Source organism: Genypterus blacodes, unplaced genomic scaffold (assembly GCF_046128005.1).
Source record: "Genypterus blacodes isolate CSIRO-AG114 ecotype Tasmania unplaced genomic scaffold, CSIRO-AGI_Gbla_v1 ptg000067l_1, whole genome shotgun sequence".
Classification (NCBI taxonomy): domain Eukaryota; kingdom Metazoa; phylum Chordata; class Actinopteri; order Ophidiiformes; family Ophidiidae; genus Genypterus; species Genypterus blacodes.
In genome coordinates this window covers 10,878,217-10,898,537 of record NW_027466879.1, presented here as the reverse complement: position 1 = coordinate 10,898,537, position 20,321 = coordinate 10,878,217, and the positions used below count along the sequence as shown (strand labels likewise).

General features: G+C 42.6%; 2 protein-coding genes across 2 annotated transcripts in view; both read right to left on the bottom strand.

Annotated features, from left to right (window-relative positions):
• Positions 1–4,917, bottom strand: part of LOC143004950 (myocyte-specific enhancer factor 2A-like) — a 30,072-nt gene extending 25,155 nt beyond the window's left edge. Inside the window, exon 1 of the mRNA XM_076156139.1 lies at positions 4,817–4,917. The gene's annotated coding sequence lies outside the window, so the exon portion shown is untranslated. The remainder of the gene's footprint in view (positions 1–4,816) is intronic.
• A 392-nt stretch (positions 4,918–5,309) lies between these two features.
• On the bottom strand, positions 5,310–18,764 carry abcc12 (ATP-binding cassette, sub-family C (CFTR/MRP), member 12). The gene is made up of 30 exons (XM_076155307.1): positions 18,619–18,764; positions 18,347–18,493; positions 18,005–18,152; positions 17,660–17,896; positions 17,136–17,309; positions 15,952–16,099; positions 15,446–15,594; positions 14,972–15,079; positions 14,714–14,845; positions 14,621–14,671; positions 14,464–14,535; positions 14,211–14,335; positions 13,707–13,779; positions 13,394–13,597; positions 12,968–13,102; positions 12,585–12,669; positions 12,018–12,071; positions 11,659–11,737; positions 11,397–11,520; positions 10,432–10,614; positions 9,896–10,122; positions 9,204–9,341; positions 8,616–8,805; positions 8,387–8,476; positions 7,524–7,713; positions 7,113–7,272; positions 6,757–6,835; positions 6,514–6,627; positions 5,729–5,893; positions 5,310–5,653 (listed from the first exon to the last, which is right to left on the bottom strand). The coding sequence occupies exons 1-30, from the start codon at positions 18,762–18,764 to the stop codon at positions 5,561–5,563; spliced, it is 4,020 nt and encodes a 1,339-aa protein (XP_076011422.1). The 3' UTR covers positions 5,310–5,560.
• Between the last annotated feature and the right edge of the window lie 1,557 nt (positions 18,765–20,321).

Sequence of the window (20,321 nt, the reverse complement as noted above, 5' to 3'; positions counted from 1 at the left end):
TGCAGTAGATATCATTGATATTATAAATTCTTTTTCAAGTCAGTATAATGTGTGGGACAAGAGGAGTTCACAGATTTGACTTGTTCCTGCACTCCTCTATTGATCCTGTACATCAATCTGAGTAAGGCCCAGATTAGAAATGATTATATTATAAGTGTGCCTGAGAGATCCTAAACTGTAAACTTTAAACAGTTGTTGATTAAGAAACCCTGACGTGAATAGGAGGAGATATTTATTTTTGCAGCAATTCGGGGGTAACTGCGCGAGATCAATGAGTCAACCACGTGCTGCAAGTTGGGTAAGCTGAGCGTGTCGATGCGGCGGTCGGACTCCAGTTCTTGTCTCGGCGCCGAGTGAGAGAGGCTTCATGTGAGGCTCGCATTAACGATGTGCTGGCACTGTTAAGAACCGTGTCAGGACCCAAACCCCTCTCAGGTCTGGATCCCGGCTCTGCAAATCGACTCTGAGTTTAATTAAGCCGAGCCACACCGCCACTGACCCGACGCACAGTTTAGGTTGGCACGGCCGAGGGAAACCTATTTACTGCTAGGAACAAAGGGAAGGTTTATACGACTAGGGGGAAGCAGATTGAAGGGCTAATATTTGCAAATCGTTTTATTTGATTTCTGTATTTATTGAGTGTAATTTCTGAGCCCCTCTGCGGCGAATTTAGCATCAAACGTGCGGCTGTGTGGCCCCGCGGTTGGACGGCCGGCAGCCAGAGGTTTGGCTGGTTTGGAAGGACTCCGATTACCGGGGCGACCCCACGCAGGGAGGAGTGTGCAGGGAGAGGAGAGGAGAGGAGTAATTTATGATCTTAAGGCACCAGTCATCCCCGTCCAAAGAGAACAAAGACGCGACCAAATCACAGTGTAGGAGAAGAGGACACGACTCCACCATAAGCTTGAAGTTATTACCTGCAAATGTTCCCTTTCTGGCAAATACAGAGGAATTCCTTTACCATTCAGAGCGCAGCAGAACAGAGTCCGAGAGAAAACAGAGAGTTTAGATGTTTCTTTTTTATAATGGGGGAGGTCGGGGGGGTGAAATCAGCCAAAGCAGCCAAACATCTGCAGTTTGAAGGACAGGTTTATTCTTTCATGAAATCGGCTTCCATGTCTTCCAGTCTAGAGTCAGACGGTACACGCCTGATAGTTCACTACACCGGGGGAAACACTGCAGAGGCCACATTGAGGATGGGGACAAAACCCCATTACATCTTTCGTCTTTCGTCAGCATCCTGCAACGTTCGGGTGCCAGCAGTCGACTACCTGCTCAGAGGCAGAGGCAGGACGTTTGGTAAGTGTAACCGGGCCTCGAAGACACGTGCAGCTGCTGTGGACCGAGGATGAACATTTATACATTTATGTGTGTACAGTATTTAAGTATTTAAAACAGTATAGAGGAGTCTGATTCTGTGGATTTGAGCCGCTATAGATGAAGTATCAGCGTTCTGCTTTGGCTCGCCTACTTCTTCAAAACACTTCTCCAACAAAGTCATCACACACACACACACACACACACACACACACACACCAACATCTGCGAACATATAAGAACCATGACAACCATATCAGACACAAAATGTAAGAATAAAGATAAAGGAGTGTGTTGGTCCACAGAGGAGGAGAGGAGGAGATCAGCCACGGGCCTGCTGGAGGAGCGTAAATCCAGAGACCCAGTCAGTCAGGGGGAGTGACTGGGTCGAAATAGGCTCCCAGTTAATCACACACACACACACACAGTGTAGTCTCTATGTCGTCGGCGTGTGGCGCAAAAAGAGAAGCTTGTCTGTCAGAAGTGTTGCTATTTCTGTTCACCGCAAGGCTCCAAATATTCTATCATTAGGGAAACTAGGAGGGGGGAGGAAACGCCACTGGGAAAACATGGACTCCACACTGCTGCTGCACAAGGTGGACCAGTGGGTGAAGAGTGACGAGTAACTGCTCACAGGTTTCACCCCGACAGCCAGGCGTCCATTAACAAACGCTGCCCTCTTACCTGTTGTTAAATGAGATCACCTTGTAAATCGGGGAGAGGATTAGACTGTAATCTTCTTTATTTATTCTAATTCGTATATTGCCACTCTGGTCTGGGATATCTAGCCAAGATAAAGTTCTGATTCTCCTTCTTATGGTACAAAATCAAACCTCCAAATAACTTTGTTGTCCTGTTTCATTTTGTCAGACGGACGCCTGAACGCTCTACATTGTTAATAGTTTACTGGGTGTGTTTATGACCACTAAACCATACTAATTAGCCCAGTAAACTTATCAAACGCATCAACACAAGCAAGAAAACACCAAAAAACATCTGGCAACACACGCCTGTGTACGATGTCTGAATATGGAGACGACAAGAGATGGCGATCCACTTATGTTCCTCATAAGAGTGTAAACACTTGAGACATTTGCTTTTATCTGATTTACGGTAATCAGAACATGATGTGAATGTAAGTGTGCCCACCATGCACAGGATGATGGCTCGTGTGTGTGTCCGCCTGCCGTGCTGCCGTTGCGTGCTCGCTTGCTGACTGTAGAGACGAACACTGAAGTCTGGATCTGCTTAGGTGTGATGCCAACTTGATAAACTTGCAGCGTTAAATCTTGGAAATGGACTCAAGTGCAACATTACTCATCACTCATCCATTGAAAATGCCACTAGGTGCTCTGTGTGTGTGTCTGTGTGTGTGTGTGTGGACAGAGGATTTTACGAGTGTCCTGAAGGTTCTGGATGAGTGCTTAGGAATGGGTGGGGAGTCTTTGTTCCAGAACACGGGCCAGAAAGTGAAAAGCTGGAAAATTTCCGTGCTGTGCCAAGTATTTGCTGAGTCACTGATACACACTATGGAGCCAATCATCAGCAACATCTCAACCCAGGCTTCCACTGGTTTCCAAAGCACAGACATGTCACGCTTATCCGCTTATTTACTATCTTTCCTTCCACGAGTGTATACACGTTTAACATAAGCCACACAAAAAAAGGAAACACCACTTCACCGAATTCAGCTAGAGAAGAAGGGAATCAGCGTGACATGGCGTGGGCGGGGCAGAGTCGGGGCAGAGTCGTCCTATCATGGCGCATCTGCTCTGCGTGGTCTCAGCGGGCCGACGCGGTGGCAGTGTAACCGGTGTGACCTGATTACCTGTCCCCTGAAGCCTGTAATCACTAAAGCCAGCAGACAGTCGCCGTCCCTCGGCTGACAGGGGAGATAATTGAAGGTGATGCCGCGTGCTGCTCACCAGGCTCATGAAATATGAAGATGAAGAGGAGGAGGAGGAGAGGCAAAGAAGGACTGTGTGTTGTTTTACCAGACACTCCAATGTCTAGGAGAGAAATTCACACAGCTTCCATGATCTATGATGGTTGGTCATCTGAGGAATAGACATTTACACAGACACACACACACACACACACACACACACACACACACACACACACACACACCGATCAAGTTTGACCGTAAACCTAATTTGGTGTTTTTGCTGGTTGAATTCTTGCTTCGGAGGTAAAATGGAGGAGCCTTTTCCAGTTTCACAGTTTTACAAATGGGACCAACAATGATTGAATCATAGTGGACAATAGCATTATTACTACTGCGTATTGGAATTCATGACCTTCCCATGTGATCAATAACAACACAGCCGTAAACACATCGTAACAAGCCGCCTGCCTGCAGCCAGTCTGAGAGAACAAAAGCACAACGTTTGACATTTTGCAGCACCGTTCTTTGTTCTGTTCTCATCGTTTGAATGAGGTTGAGGCCGAAATCAAGCCTACTACAAGCGAGCCCATGAGATACACCCGCTACTGTACATCTCCAACAGGCCCTGACATCACTGACGAGCCATTCTCAGGCAAATGTGCAACTCAATAATGCAGTAAAGGCAAATCTCAAACCTTCATTACATACTCTACATTGATTGTGAAGCATTAAAGCCATTGCTTGACACACACACACATTTGGTACCTGACCTATCCACCTCTCTTCTCTCCCAGTTGGACAATCCAATTTGGGCCCTTGATCCTCAACAGTCTGCCAAGGGGAAGTATAGAAGACCTCTGTGTCACGTGATGTTGCCACCTGACCCTTTTCACAAACAAGAGTCCCAACTCCACAGATTGTTTCTCTCTCAACAACTCTCCTCCATTCTTACTTGGTCCTATAATAGGATTCCTTTACTTCAAAAAATGCTGGAGTTGGAGCATAGAATGAATTCTGGCCACTACGGGGGAGAAATGTACCAAAACACTGCCTGACATATTATGGCATCATCATAATCACATTATTATGGCTAAGGTACAGCATGAGCAAACTTAATACACACATTCAATGGACATGGACTCAATGAGAAGCAAGCTGGAGTCGCGTTTCACTTCACGATTCATTTAGCTCTGATTCGCTCTGCAACAACTCCTGAGACAAACACTTAACGTGAGTTAACTTTAAGTTGAATGCATCATGGACTGGCGGGTTCACACACACACACACACGCGCAGGCACACACGCACACACAAACACGCGCGCAGGCACATGTCAGCTTAACCCTAAAATCATAATAACTCGTCAAAGTGTTTGACAGGCTGGTAAACACGTTTCTACAACGATAAGGTTCTACTAGTATTTGCTTTCAATGTCCCCGCTGTAACAAAAAATGTCTAAGTTACACTTTGCGAACATCGAAACAAGACGTGTAACGTACAACGTAAAGTCCCAGTCAGTGTGTAAACAAACAGAAACACACATACACACACACACACACATTGTAAAATATCTGCCAGATTAAAAAAAGACACGTGTGTTTACTCCGCTTACCTCTATGTGCTGTCAAAGCTCCCGTCAATACATACTTTCCTGTTTTTATCAGCGTCTCCAGCAGACACACAGGCACACAGGCACACAAGCACACAAGCACACACGCCCCCCTCCCTCCCTCCCCTCCCCTCTCCCCCCACAAAAACACACACACGCACGCACATACATACATACACACACACACACACACACACAGGTCCCCGCCCGCTATTTTTAGAGCAGCTAGAGGTTTAGCCCCGCCCCCTAGAGTTGACGTGTGGTAATTTCAGTTATTTACGTTACGTTACGTTTCCGTATGTTATGTCGTTACGTTTGTTGTATGCTAACATTTAAGTGAATCTGTAAACTGAAAATAAACCTTTTGAGTACTTTTCTGGGTTCACTGTCATTGATAACCCTTTGTTATTTTGCATTGATTACCAAAAGCTCATAATAGAATAATAGAACACTGAACACATTTTGTTGCTGAAGTACAGAGACATTTACTCAACAGCTGAAAAACATGCAGCAAAGGACACTAGAGGAATAGAAATGAATACATATGGTCACGTTATTCACATTATGTTATTGTTCAAATGAGGTGAATGCAGTTTATTTCCAGTGTCTTTGTTATGCTGCCCAGCTCAACACTTACAGACAAATGATACCATGATAAAGATCTGGCTCTGCGTCACTTGTATTCCACTACGGTAATTCATATTTGGAGATGCTATGGTGTGTTTTGTGTTGCCATGGTGGCATGGCTCAGGTGCTGATGGTGTTTGAAGCAGCCAGCAGTGATGAGAACAGGGAGTCTGGCCTTTGCCTCAACACATCTGGAGATTCAAACTCTGCTGCCTGTCAGATACAACACATAGTGTCAGAATGGCATCAGGATTGGGTCGACATGTGTTCTGTGTGTATGTTTGTTACCTCTCCTTTGTCCATGACCAGAATGCGATCTGTGTGCAGTATAGTCTGGATACGGTGGGCAATGGTGAGTACGGTACAGTCCTTGAAAGCCTCTACAACGGTTTTCTGGATCAGAGAGTCTGTCTCTGCGTCAATGGATGCTGTTACCTCATCCATCACAATGATCTGTTGAGCAAAAGGGACACTGGGGTGGTGAAAAGCAGCGTTTGGAATGCAGGAGAGTTGTACACTGTTCAGACTAACACAGCAGTGTGTCAAACGTTGGCTCAGTGCACATGAGCCTCAGCTGTGTCACCTCAATGTGTGCAAGCAACACCATTTAAGTAGAACATCATGTGAGCAACTAGAAAATGCACTTACTGACGGAAAGATTGTAAGGAGAAGCTGATAATGTTTGGGGTCTTGTATCCAGTTCAGTTCGTCTGCACTTAGCTCATACACACCATCTTGTGGTTGTTATTTCACACAACAACTTTTGTCTGCTATACATGTTTCTCTGATCAGATGTACTGTACGCCTGGAAAAATAATTGTACCAGAACTTACAGTACTTATTAACCATAGTTCTACTGAACTAAATGGTATTTGGGCTGCTCTCATGGTTGGTAGGGTGTTTGTGGGGGGTTGTTACAGGCTTTGTGCCTCGTGTGTGCGTGCGTGCGTGCGTGCGTGCGTGCGTGCGTGCGTGCGTGCGTGCGTGCGTGCAAAAATCTATTTCTGTGGAAACCGACTCAAACTACAATATTAAGAAACATCCAGATGCACATTTATGACATATGGACTGACCTTGGAATTTCGCAGAAGCGCTCTCGCCATGCAAATCAGCTGTCTCTCTCCGACAGAGAAGTTCTCTCCGTTCACCAGCACCTCTGCCTGTAGCTGCTTGTTCAGCTTGGAGATCTAAGGATACACATAGGGCTTGTAAGAGTTTCAACCTGTCCGATTCTGTAGCAGCAGAATGAGTAGGAAGTGATGCATATACTGGCAGGCGTGGACTCCTCTGAGTTTTATGCTTTAGTGGGAACCAACCGTGTCCTTCAAGTAGGTCTTCTCCAGCACTGCCCAGAGGTCCTCATCGCTATAGTTATCAAAGGGGTCGAGGTTGTATCTGAAGGGAAACACACAAACCAGAGCACAGATGATTTTCTGCTCCCTGACCTTTCGCAGTCCACCCAGAGTGTGATTACACGACAGGTGGATGGATCTAGCGCCTCTTTGGATGAGAGGGAAACCAAGCCGATTTCCGTAACAATCAAGCTGTTTGAACTTTGCTATAATTTCTGTACCTCATTTGTTCCTGATTAAGCTGCATGTCTTGTTCCTAATTCTCACATACATTTCAATGATATATCCCTTACAGTATGGCTACGTGGCTGTCGTGTTACCTGACTGTGCCGAAGAACAACACAGGGTCCTGAGGGATGATGGACAATTTGCTGCGTAGTTCCTGCAGGCCAATGGCTGTAATGTCCACTCCATCTATCAGGATGGTCCCTGAGGCAGGCTCCACCAGCCTGAAAAGGGCCACACCCAGAGAGGACTTGCCTACAGAGTAGTAGAATTCACTTACAACACCCCAATTATAATTCATCTAGAATGATTTCATTTACATAATTGCATTGATACAGAAAGTGATAAATATTGACAATTGATGGATAGTTAGATGCTTGCTCACTATATGCCTCATGTGTACGCTCGGATTAGTAGTGAACATTTTCTATTTCTGTATCTAGCTTATCTGGATGCACCACAGTATTAACACCCAGCTAAGGGTCCCATTGGACTCAGGGTCTTACCGGAGCCTGTCCTTCCCACGATGCCCAGCTTCTCTCCAGCTCTGATGTTAATGTTGAGATTATTGAGGACGATGGGCATATTCATCCTGTACCTCATTTTGTAGTTCACAAAGGTGATATTTCCTTGTTGTGGCCAATTCTCCGAGATTTGAACCTCCTTTATTTTGCTGGGGGCCTCAGACTTACTGTTCTGTGCACAAGAAAGAGCAAACACAGTGAGGGAGGGGAGGGACTTGTGTGTAATGACAGAACGGATAAAGTGCATATTGAAGATGCTTGGTCCTCTTGGTGATTCTCATTATGTTCAAGCAATTAAAATGTGAAACATCTGGCCCAGCCAAAACGAAAGATGCAACAAAAATAGCCATATGAACTTTCACAATGCTCATCACAGTATGGAGAAAAAAAATGATTAATAACCAGAATTAGCAATAAATCATACTGCCATGGAAGCATTCGAAAATGTGTGTCATTGTTGAAGAAATTTGCTCGCAGATAAAAATTTTGCAGTCCCTGCTTGAAACACTGAAAAGCTTTCTGAGATGCCACAGTTTGGGCATTTTGAAAGTGCAGGCTGAACATTTACAATGTCTCAGAACAAAAGCTCTGGCAATAGAGTGAAGACAACAAAGTGGAAGTCCTCATGTCAGCCGTGCTGTCCTCCAGGTGCCTCCCTTTGCAGGTACACTATAGACATGACAGGGATGAGACCCCATTCACAATTGAGGGACCACATCGTTCACCACACTGGGCACTTACGATTGCTTTGTTGTCATGGAAATCCAGGCAGTGTAAGCAAATGACTAGAAGGATGGATAGACAGACGTTAGTAAACATGCTGCCAGAACTATTCTGAGGCTCACCTGGATGTATTCTAGTTGTCGCTCCACTGAGTTGAACCTTGCCTCCACCTCTGACGATGTATATATTACATACTGAAACATGCCTGTCAACTGGCCAACACAACACCACACACACACACACACACACACACACACACACACACACACACACACACATTTTGCAGGTGTTTGCGACATGCGACATGTAAAAAATAAGTCAGATATTTGTTTATATAATATCCACCTTTACCTGTATGGCGCAGGACAGGGCCAGACCTTTCGTGGCTGAATGGATGACACTATCAGGGACAAACACTAAAAATAAGCAAAGACCAAAGCCTGACATAATCACAAGGTTTTCCAGGCAGATGGAGAGCCAACGTGAAGAGCAGGTAAACAGGAAGAGGTGATTTGAGTGGGTGTCATTCAGGTATGTGAACCTACAAAATGAGACAGGACAAGTCAGGCTCAGTGAACACAGCACAGCCAGAGGTCACCCAGACATGAAAACATCTTAGACCTTGCAACTGATCCATTGGATGATTCAAGTAAGTCACAGGTTGTTACATTTTGGCATTTGGGAAAACAAGTAAAAAAGAGGCGTCTGTCTGAGGAATCAAGGAAGCCAAATATGGGGCCAAACAGAAAGTGTACAGACTAAGAGGAGGGCACACTGGCAACCTGGCTTTATCTGGCAACAAAACACATAAAATGAGATCAATAATGTTATAATATCATAGTCGGCATACACAAAATTGTGTTGATCAAGCCATATGCTACATGAAAAATCTTTTTGAAAATAAGTCACAAATGTTTATTTGTAGGTCTGGTGTCTTACTGTTTGATGTGGCTCTCTCTCGTGTTGTAAGCATGAATGGTGCTGTGACCCTGCAGGGTGGAGGTGGTGAGGGAGATGCAGGGAGATCGACTGATGCTCTCCATCCTTTTCAATCTACGCAAGCTTCTCTTAGCCATTCTGCCGGCAAAACACAATTGATATCCTCGATCAGTGAACACAGACATTCATAAACTCACTGGTAAATGTGACTGACCGCCTCTTTCATCATCTCCTCATCCTTTCTGTCATGTGAGGGGTCAAGACAAGTGATGGAAATGTACTTGTCTGGCTGTACAACAATCAAGATCCATTGCTCATCCAGTGATTTTTCTGTACCAATCACTGTGGGTATCACCATCATATTTTACTACCACAGTCTGACCTTAAGGGACAAATGTGTCTACACTGCTGGCAGCTGTCTGACATTATTACATATTGAATCTCTAAGAAATCCCCTGATAATAAGGAACTATCAATAACAAGCATTCAACATTAAGTCTAAAGAGATTTAACAGTAACTCTCTTCCCTGCTAAATTACAATGTAGACGGACAGGAGGTTATTTGGTTTAGGTTATTAATCTATGATCTATGATTTAAGATTTTGACAAATAATAAATCAAAGGCAACACAGAGTCATCATATTTTACATTACAGAACTGTTGGTCATGGAAGAATGTGGACACACACTAACCTGATAGCGGGAACGAGGATGGCGCACAGAACAGCATAAACTGCCAGAAAGGGTGGGAAGACAGCGATAACTGTCAAAATGCTGAAGAAGGCCATTAGACCATACTGACAGAGAGGGTCCATGTATATGTTCAGCACGCGGTCCACCTCATCTTGATCTTTGGAGAACCTGTTGATGATGCGGCCTGTCGGCGTGGTGTCAAAGAAACTCATGGGACTGCCTATAATCTGAGGGGGAAACAAAGCTGTCAGACATTCACTAAAAGTCACTGTATATTGTGGGTCCTGCCTTTTATTAAAAAACCAACAAGACATTTTAAGATGATCATTTCATTGTTATAATATAATTTCAAATTGGACAGAATTATGGAATTTTCATCCATGCTCTTGTTCAAATGAAAATGCACTGTTAGAATGATAATCACAGCATTTAAATATGTTAAATAGTTAAATAGTTGTTCTTAATTCTGGTCTGCTCATGCCAAAGCATTGTGTTTCCCTCACCCTATGGCGGATAGAGAAGCCATTCTAGAGTACCTTCTTGAACAGGGAGTTGTGGAGTTTAGAGGCGACACGCAAGGTAGTAACAGTGAAGAGGATGGATTTTGTGATGGATAGTACCATGATGATGATCAACATCACACCATAAATCATTTGGTAGAAGTGCAGATCTGGGTTCAGTGTGATGTTGCCGACCTCTTCATGGGTCACATTCGCAACCTGGGACAAAACACAGAAATTTGAGGACCTTAGTGGAAACTATGACACCAAAGAGACAAAAGAATGCAACTCATATTTGTGAAACGCATTTGGGAGTAATTCTATTTTAAGCTAACATACTTTTAAGTCAGTCTAACATATATTGATCATAAAGCAGGTGTTTTCTAATCATTTCAATCATTTCAATAATGTGTTGTGATCCACCGCACAGTCAGTATGTAGTATAATATAATCATACAACATCCAGCTGCTGCTTTTACCACTTAAACCCAAGAATGATAAAGGGGACCAGGTTGTCCACTGGGTGGTGCTGTAGCACCTGGAAAATGGGGGGATGGGCAGGGGGACTGTCCTAACACAAGTGTTTCATGCCCACTGTGGAGGTGGCGTCATGAAGCCTTTGGTAAGCACCAATCAATATTATTGCCTGGAAATGGAGCTTCACCTGGACAGAGACGAGGCTGATAGAAATGACTAGAACTTCACAAATGAGGGTCAGATTTTGACACACAAAACATCTAAAGGGAACTTTCTGTGGTCACAAATTTGTTTGGTTCGAATGATTTATTTTTGTTACAACTTGTTTTCAGTCTCAGCTTTGGCTGCTGATTCAAGATGTCCTGACAAACAGAAGCAAGCTTTTTATTGATGGTGATGCATGATGTAATAAACTGGAAGTGGTTGAAATATTTCAGAGAAAACACAGGTGACTATCATTAACCTGGGAAGATGACGTGTGTGTGCGTGTGAGTGTGCATGTATGCTTGAGATGCGGTCCTGACCCCGTGGCCCTTGCTTAGCCAGTAGCTGAGCCACCAGTTGGTGAAGACTGTGGATCCAGCGAGCAAGATGTAAGTTAAGGCAGTAAAGAAAATGTAAAAGTAGCCTGTAGAAACAAAACAGAACCTCAGCAACCTCTCGATGCATGTGTTAAAGGTGTGTAGCTTGTGTATAATTCTGCAAAGACTTGTGCCTGTGTGTGTGTGTGTGTGTGTGTGTGTGTGTGTATGGGCTGTTTGTGTCAAACCTGCTGCCTTGAAATACTGATGGTAGGTTCTCCAGGACACTGCACCTTTTCCTGAGTGCTCCCTATCAACCAGCTGCTCCTCTGGCTTGCTAGAGGCTTGAGAGGAAAACAATGATTACATAAATTCATACCAAGATTAATCCTGCTTCCTGACTATAAAACAGTGATAAAAAAAAAGATCAAAAGAAGCAAACAAAAACATTGAATAATTGATCTGCCTGGGGGTGGAGGCGCTGCAGGCAACCGATGGTGTAGCGCGTGTGTTCAATCTCCCGCAAATGGTTCTTCATGTATATGTATAACTACATGCTCATTGTTATGTCATCTCATACTGGTTTCAATATTAATACATTTGTGATCACCACCACCACTTTACCTGTGTGGTTGGTTGTTCCCTCTTGTTCATCTTCATCATCTGACATGTCAAATGCTGAGAAGAAACACAGATAATGGAAAATGGGTTGGAAACTGGACATACAATGGACCTACTAGAGATGTCAGGGTGTATTCATACAAAGAGTGAAATAAAGCACAACACTGGGATACTGGGATACACCAGTACAAAGGATTTAATATAATTACTTCTTAGGCATATTTTCTCTACTACAAGTGTGTTTGTTCCATATAGATTTATATGAGCCTAGAGTAAGACAGCCAACTGCCACATTGTGCCTATCCTACAATAAACATTGTTCTCCCCAAAATACTTCATGATGGTTTTCACCAGCGGCGTGTTCTTTCACACATTACCTCTTAGGTGTCTTCGTAATCAACTTTATAATCAGCTCCAGTCTTATCTACACTCATTTAAATTTCTCAGGTGACCTTTTATGTTTTTGTTTTTTTCTTGACTATGGTGCTTCTTAACATGCATATCATTCCATGGTTGTCCCTCCATATTGGACAATTATATCAAACCGCCTGGGTTTCTAGAGTTTCTCACCTGGGTTGTCAATCCCCTTGTGATTTTTTAGCTCCCAATCCATCATCTGGGCAGCATCCTGCATTGACCCCTTCTTCTTTTCATTCTGTTGAGGAACAACAGGTGATGTTACTGATCAACAAGGCGGTGGATCCTGGTGCCATTCACCTACCTACCAACTAGTCAACGAGTGAGTACTCACGCTTAATATACAGCTTGGTCGATGCACATTAGTGGGAAAATATGTATGCAATGTATACTGAAAATATGTTAATTATTACAGTATATTCAGCATGAGTGAGTAAGAGCATGTATTGTGAGAGCAGCTATTTACAGATACGTAAACATTCCAAATATCTAATTGGATTAATGATGAGTACTGCAGATACGATGGTTTATCTTACTGTGCACTGTTCCATTTGGCAGTTTCTGATGAGCTGCGCATAATGTCCATCGGCATTCATCAGGTCTTTGTGGTTTCCTGCCTCTTCAATCTGCCCGTCCACCATAACCAGAATGGAATCGCAGAACTCCAGGTACTGATAACAACAATGAGTCGCCAGCAGTTATGTGTGTACACTGAAGATCAACACATAGTGGGTGTTTGATTGATTAACTTGGTGTCAATGAAAACCAAATGTAATTGGGTGGCACACTTGAGTGGGGTGTTTTATTATAATTATTAGACTGCATTTAAGATCTTCTGGTTTGCTTTATTTTTTATTTTCACTTGTACAAATGTGTTTTTATTAAAACCAACAAGAGCACTTACAGACAACTCTCCCTTTAAGATCCGGTAAATAGCAAAGAATAAGTGTGTGTTCTCCTACCTGAAGCTGGTGTGTAACCAGTATGATGGATTTCCCCTTAAGTGCCTTCTTAATGCATTCCTCAAAGATGTGTTTCCCTACGTGGGCGTCGACAGCAGATAGTGGATCATCAAGAAGAAATATGTCTCTATTGGAGTAGACGGCTCTAGCCAGGCTGATCCTTTGCTTCTGCCCCCCTGACAGATTTAACCCTCTCTCTCCGATCTGTCAAAAAGGAAATTTACTAAGTCCACTGGCCACACATCTCAAAATACACGAGCAAAATACAACACATATATCAGACTTCTAGGAAAGTTTTTTTTTTTTGTAGTACCTCAGTTTGATCGCCATATGGGAGGATATCCAGGTCAGTTATGAGGCAGCAGGCATCCACAACTCTGTCATATCTGAAGAACAACAATGAAGAATGTTAATGGACATTTAATACGTACACAATAATCAGCAGAGCTAATTTCCAGCACTTACTTAACCAAATTCAAACGTACTGTATCTATAATGGAAAAATATTTATTAAGTCATATAACACTTTACTTTGCAATGTCTCTGATTCAATACTAAACCATAATGAAGATAACCATAGCAGCAATATGTAAGCTTTGTGAGTCATTTATTTATCGGTCAAACATTTATCCAAGAGCTTCCTGAAAAATATGGCAATATACAGTACTTGTTTCAGCCGGTGCCACTGGAGAAAAAACAGCTAGAAGGGATCATGTTGTGTTGTATTCCTTTTGGTTTCCAATACAACTGAACCATTCACCCCAAAAATATAGATTATTGATATTCTGTTTGACTCTGTTATCAGTGTGATCATTACTTGTCCTGGTCAAAAGGTTGCCCCATCAGGATGTTTTCTCGGACAGTTCCATGGAATATCCACGCCTGCTGGGAAGCATAGGCAAATGTTCCATTTGCTGTGATGGAGCCCTGCTGAAGGTACATCTAAAAAAAACAAAAAACAGACTGTAACCAATGTGGAGTAAAAAAAAAAGACCTTAGATGGCAGTTAAAAATCTATTTATCTGTAGGAACGGTCAGGTCAATGTGTGCATCCGAAATGGAGATCCAACCTGTTCTAAAATGCTGGAAATAAGTGATGTCTTCCCACTGCCGATGTTCCCACAGACACCAAGCAGGTTACCCTTCAGGAGGAACAAACAGGGAATGTTAGTTAGCCTAAGTTTTACCCCGCTAATCTTGCCGAGCCTCATCAGTGGCATGGATTACCTTAGGCAATGTGAAGGAGATGTTTCTCAGGGTCGGCAAGGCTTCGGCCCTCTCGTTCTGGGACAGCACGTCCACTTTGTCCAGTTCGTTTGCTGCGCTGTGGGGGAAGTCAGGCTGCCTCTGTGGTTTGGTCCAGGAGAGAGTGGTGTTCTCCATCACTATGGCGGACTCGCCATCTTTCTGCTGGACCACGTAGGGTGCTGGATTCTGGATCAGCAGTAATTCCTGAAGCGGACAAATACACAGTGGTGCATGTGGACGCACTGATTGAGAGACAGAGTAATAATTGGAAGAATATTTGCCCCTGGTGGAGGTATGCCCTGTTAAGTAGACGACAGTAGAATGAGTTACCCTCAGTCGAGCTATTGACACCAGAGAATCAGCCACGAGTTTCACCTCAACCGAGAGTAAAACCAGAATGACTCTCAAGGAGTTGAAGATGACAATGATTGTAAAGGCCTGGTAGGAACACAGAGAGAAAGTCTCACACAGATTTACAGGTGTAACATACATCACAAGGTTTTCTACCTATTTTATATGTAATAAAGGAAAGACAAATACGTATTAAGAAGAAAACCTTGAAAAATGTGATGACCCAGAGGAAGGTTTGCGGCAAAATACATTTGTTTGAACAATTAGTTTGAGAGACCGAGTCAGTGTTCTAATTCTATTTCTTACAACAATTTTCTGCACTAAAACCTCTTATGAATAGGTAGGACTGTTTCTGGACTCATGCATCCATCATGAATACACCTGTATTGTAGCAGGTGTGAAGGCAAAGGTTGTTGTGCCTTGTTTTATGTGATGCTTAATTATTGTACTCACCTCAGAGATGCTGAGCTTGAATCCCAGTAATGAATGAACCACAAACATGAGGATAGTAGCAGAGGTGGGGATCAGTCCACCGAGGCAGACACTGACTCTCTGTAGAAAACTATCTTTCTGTAATTCTTTCAGCTCCATCTTCCTGATACCTATGAGACAGACAATATCACATAACAGTATAATGGTATGGGGTATTTTTTGCATTTATTTCTCCTTTAATTTCTCCAGTGCAGAACCATGTTAAGGTCCTGCATTTGCTCGTTGCATCCTGCATTTTGCTTGGATATGTAAATAATGAAGGAAGGAAGAGTGCTACACAATAATTTGAACCTGCTTGCTACACCAAAAAAAGTATATATGTCAAACAACTACACCATTACATTACAGACATATAACAAATATTCAAACAATAAATTCTATATGTTTTTAGAAACAACATACAAACATCCGTACAGGTGAAGACATGATGTTTGATACATGAAACATGCAGGTGCTTCATTTCATACCTGTGATCTTCTTTTCAAAATAATCTTCCCAGGCATACATCTTGATAAGTTTGATGCTGGTGAGAATCTCATTCATCATGCGCACACGGTTGTCTGACAGCGCCATAGATTTCCCTCTGGATATAGAAATTGACCTAACCAAGAGAAACTGATGGCACAAAGATTAACATTACAATTTTAGTAACCATGGAAAAAACTGTGCCTGGCAGAGGTCACCTTTAGACACAGGACGCTCTTATTGGTTTATTGTACTCCAGCTGTGATCTAGAGCAGGGGTGTCAAAACTCAAATACTCAGTGGGCCAAAATAAAAAACTGGGACTCAGACTCCATATTTCTTGAACAATTGACTACAATTGTGTATGCGAAATAGATTTTAGAATAAGAGATACATCAGTGGCATTCGTTTCTTATTTTTATCTAATCTAATTATGCCTGTATCTGTAACCTTTCAAGTTAATTTTCAATGGAAACCTTTGTTTCACAGAACAACACAAATACAATAATAATTTCCCTCAATGAAAATCCAAGAAGTCAACTATTCTAGGTCAGGCAAGACAAAAGCGCATAAAGAAAGGCTCAGTTTGCTACACTCTGTTTTACTCTGATGCACAGAGATCTGTGCTGCCGAACATAGAGAGCATTTGGGCAGCTTGGGGACGGAGTTGGGGAATTGTGTCGGGATGAAACGAGGAAACAGAGTCATACTTTGACTTGAGCGTGTCACTACACTGGAGTTCAATCTGCTCCATTTGGAGGTTGGTTGATGTCCACGTCAAATGGAAACGGATTACTAAGCACCCCACATCTCCATTTCTGGGCTTCGAAGTCAGCAAATCGCCGGGTAAAGTCGGCGCTGAGTACGTAGAGTTTTTCAGCAAACTGTGCACTTGGCAACACGGAGGTAGAGATCTGCTCTTTCATGGTTTTGCGGCACGGAAAATGAACATTTATCAATATTAGTCCTTTTTTTTGATAAATCATGTCAATATTGTTTATTGTGTCTGATGATAGCTGGTTGTCAAGACTATATGGACTCTTCCTGTCTTAAAATGCTGAGTCACATTAATGCTACAAAATGTTTACATTACACCTGTCATATAATACTGAAACTTTAGCTCATTTCAGTGTACTCATCAATGAGTGTCAAATAACTGGTTAAAGGAGCAGGTATTATGCACAGACCTCTGCAAGCATGGCGATGAGGTAGATGGCGATACCAGTCAATGCAGTGTAGCCCAGAATGTAGCAGGCATAGATGAGACACATTAGGAAGAGTGTGGGGCAAACTAACAGATACAGTCCATTTACTACAGCATCGTACATTGTGTTGCTGTCAGTGGTCACAAGATTAATCATCTGGACAGAGAGACAGAGAGACAGAGAGAGAGAGAGAGAGAGAGAGAGAGAGAGAGAGAGAGCGAGAGAGACAGAGAAATCATAAATCATTTGTTATTGTTTTCAGCTCACACTCTCTAAAGTACAGTGATGCTAGAGTAACATGGGAACATACCCCTACTTTTCGTGATTTAAATGACTTTTTGCATTGTTCACTGCAAATCATTGGCAATGGTTGCACAGGGAGGGTGAACCCCTCAGAAATGACTGTAGAGTTATTAGAGGTAATTTTGTCTTTGTCTTTGATATTAAGTAAATAAGCACAGAGCACAGAAGTACAAAGGCACAGACAAGCATGTATGAGTCCATACCTCTCCAAAGACCAGATCATTCGGCATCCGCAGAGAGATGATCTTAGTGAAGGCCAATTTGGAGAAGGCACCCTTCATTCTGACTGCTGAGCGTATAGCCACTGCATACATCAAGCCGTGAAAAAAACATCTACAGGCCTCTGAGCAGAGCAAAGCCAAACAAAGCCCAAAGCCGTGGTAGAACGATATGGCTTCTTTTTTTTCAATCCACTGCAGGATCACATTAACCAAGAAAGCCTGCGAAGAGGGAAGGGGTGGGGGGTGGGGATGTGACAATGCTGGAAATACATACACTTTAAAATGGGTAAAACAGATGTTGCAGAGAAGATAGAGATGATGACTCACTGGACCAAGAAATGCAGCCAAAATGCCAAGAGTACCAGCACAGACACTCAGCACCACCCTAGTTCTTAAGAAGCGAAGTATCACTCGAAGTAGAGAAGCCTTTTCCAGGCCCACCTTTGCCACTTCTTGTTCCCAAAGTGTCCGGAGCCTTTATAACACACACACACACACACACACACACAGAATGCAGTGGCACTAAGTACTCTTGTCATTGCTTTAATACCATCTAACCTGTTCTTAAAGTTCTAGGTTACAGCTACCTTTTTAATTCTTCTCAACAACAAATATAATTGTGTGAAATGGCTGTGTGTAAGCTAACAAACAGCAGGAAGCACCCAAGACCTTTTTGCAGAGATATCAGCAACATCAAAAGGAGACAATTGAAGAGAACTGATGTCCCTTTTGTTGCTGAACATGGCCCACAGAAATGGTAGCAACCAGGAGAAGCTTCCGAAAGACAGTAAACCTGCATCATCAACAGGATGGGACCTGGGCAGGAAAGAGGATTTAACATTAATTAAAATACTTGTAATATATTCAGTATGTTTCAAGAATGGAGAATTATGTTATTGCCTGAGAGGGAATTAGACATAATATTAGACACCAGGACTGACTGAGAGGAGAAGAAGCGGAAGGGGATGAGGGTCTTAAGGCTCTGGCTATATTTGCTGCGTGAGGAAGAGGAGGCCTGGTTTCTGTGGCCTGAATCAGCGTGATGTCCTAAAGCAGAAGGCATTGAGTCGTCGTCCTCCTCCTCCATCTTATGCTGAGAAAGAGTCGGAAAAAAATGCATAAACTCGACATGATTGAGTGGAAGTAAACACATAATTAATTTAATCTCTTCTGATAATTACATATTATGAACATGAGTTGTGGTCCCATCATGAATCACATAACTTATAAGCAACGTCAGCAAGATTACAAAGAGGTCAGGAATTAATTCTTACAAAAGGGACTCCGCTCACTCCTTCCTCCTCTAAAGGAACGCTGGTCATCTTGTCTTATACCAAGGGCAAAAGAAGGAATAGAATTAATAAAAATAAATAAAAATATATAAAATTCAAATTACGACTTATTCTACTGATCAGTTCATTTATTCAATGAGAATGTCGCTCGTAACAAACTTGATTGCAAAATTGAATTAGCTTCTCTTTTTTTGTATTTTTGAAAACGAATGAAACTATGACAATAAAAGCCCCGATAAAACACGTACAAATATATCAATAGTATGTTTTTGTTGAAGCATAGCGTATTTAGTCTTATCAAAACTAATTTTTCGTTTCAAACCAAAACTAGTTTTAGTGTTGATAATGAACACACTGTTAACAAGCTCTTAAACTTGATGTACTCTGGTAGAATTACACTAAAACCCCCTTTTAAAGATCAGAATTGTTCCCCCTCCCCCACATACGTCTCTCTTCCCCCCGCTCCAGATCACTTTGGGACACACTGCTCTAGGCTAATTTCAGCCTCTCAGGTTATACCGATCAGTGACAAACAATCTAAATATAAAAAAGTCAACAGTGTTGTCGGAATATAACAAATAATGTCAACACACATTTAAGTAAATGCAGTAACTGAAGTTAAGTAACCAAATGGCTGCCCCGGGGAAAGTCTGGAGATGGAGTAATACACACGAGCATTTACAGCGTCTCTCTCCAGGAGGGCTAGATAACACATATCTGCCAATAGGTGAAGAGGTCACTGTATTACTTTATCAAAGCTTAAAACATCTGTGGGCAGGAAGAGGGAAGAGAGGGGGTTCGCATGGACGGGCAGTCAGGGGGAGCTTCTTCAGATCAAAGGGTAAATAACACTATACTGTTGTTCTTTAATTTACACAAAGAGAATTCTACTTTCCCCCACAGTCATCTGTTCATCCCTCAGATTTGAATCTTAGCGCTGCCCCTCTTGAAGCTGGCTGACCAATAGATAACAGTTAAACTACATTGTCATCAGTGAATTAGAATATTATGTAAATGCCTTGTATATGCGGGATAAATAGGGAAGCACGGAGATATTTGATTGTCCTTCTTTGATGCATGCGAGAATTGGAACCAGCGCTGTCCAAGGTCTTATTCCAGTAAAGCTCTTCTGAAGATTCCAGTTCATCTTTGCCTCATCTTTTCCTCTTGATTCACCACAAACGAACACGCAGAAGAATATCAGAACGATTCTTCAATAGTGTGAAGATAAAGGCAAACATGTGTTATGTGTGTGCTCGACAGAAGAAAGTTCAACCTTTTGAAATAACTTAAGTTTTACAAGTAAAGATACTATTTTATTCAACACTGGGCATCATTATCTTCAACACCAC

Excerpts from the sequence above, each read along its gene's own strand:
- abcc12 (XM_076155307.1), bottom strand. The coding sequence starts at position 18,764 with ATGGAGGAGGAGGACGACGACTCAATGCCTTCTGCTTTAGGACATCAC. Across the intron at positions 13,103-13,393 it reads TGGTTACACACCAGCTTCAG|TACCTGGAGTTCTGCGATTC; the intron begins GTAGGAGAACAC and ends TGTTGTTATCAG. Across the intron at positions 11,738-12,017 it reads GGGAACAACCAACCACACAG|CCTCTAGCAAGCCAGAGGAG; the intron begins GTAAAGTGGTGG and ends TTTCCTCTCAAG.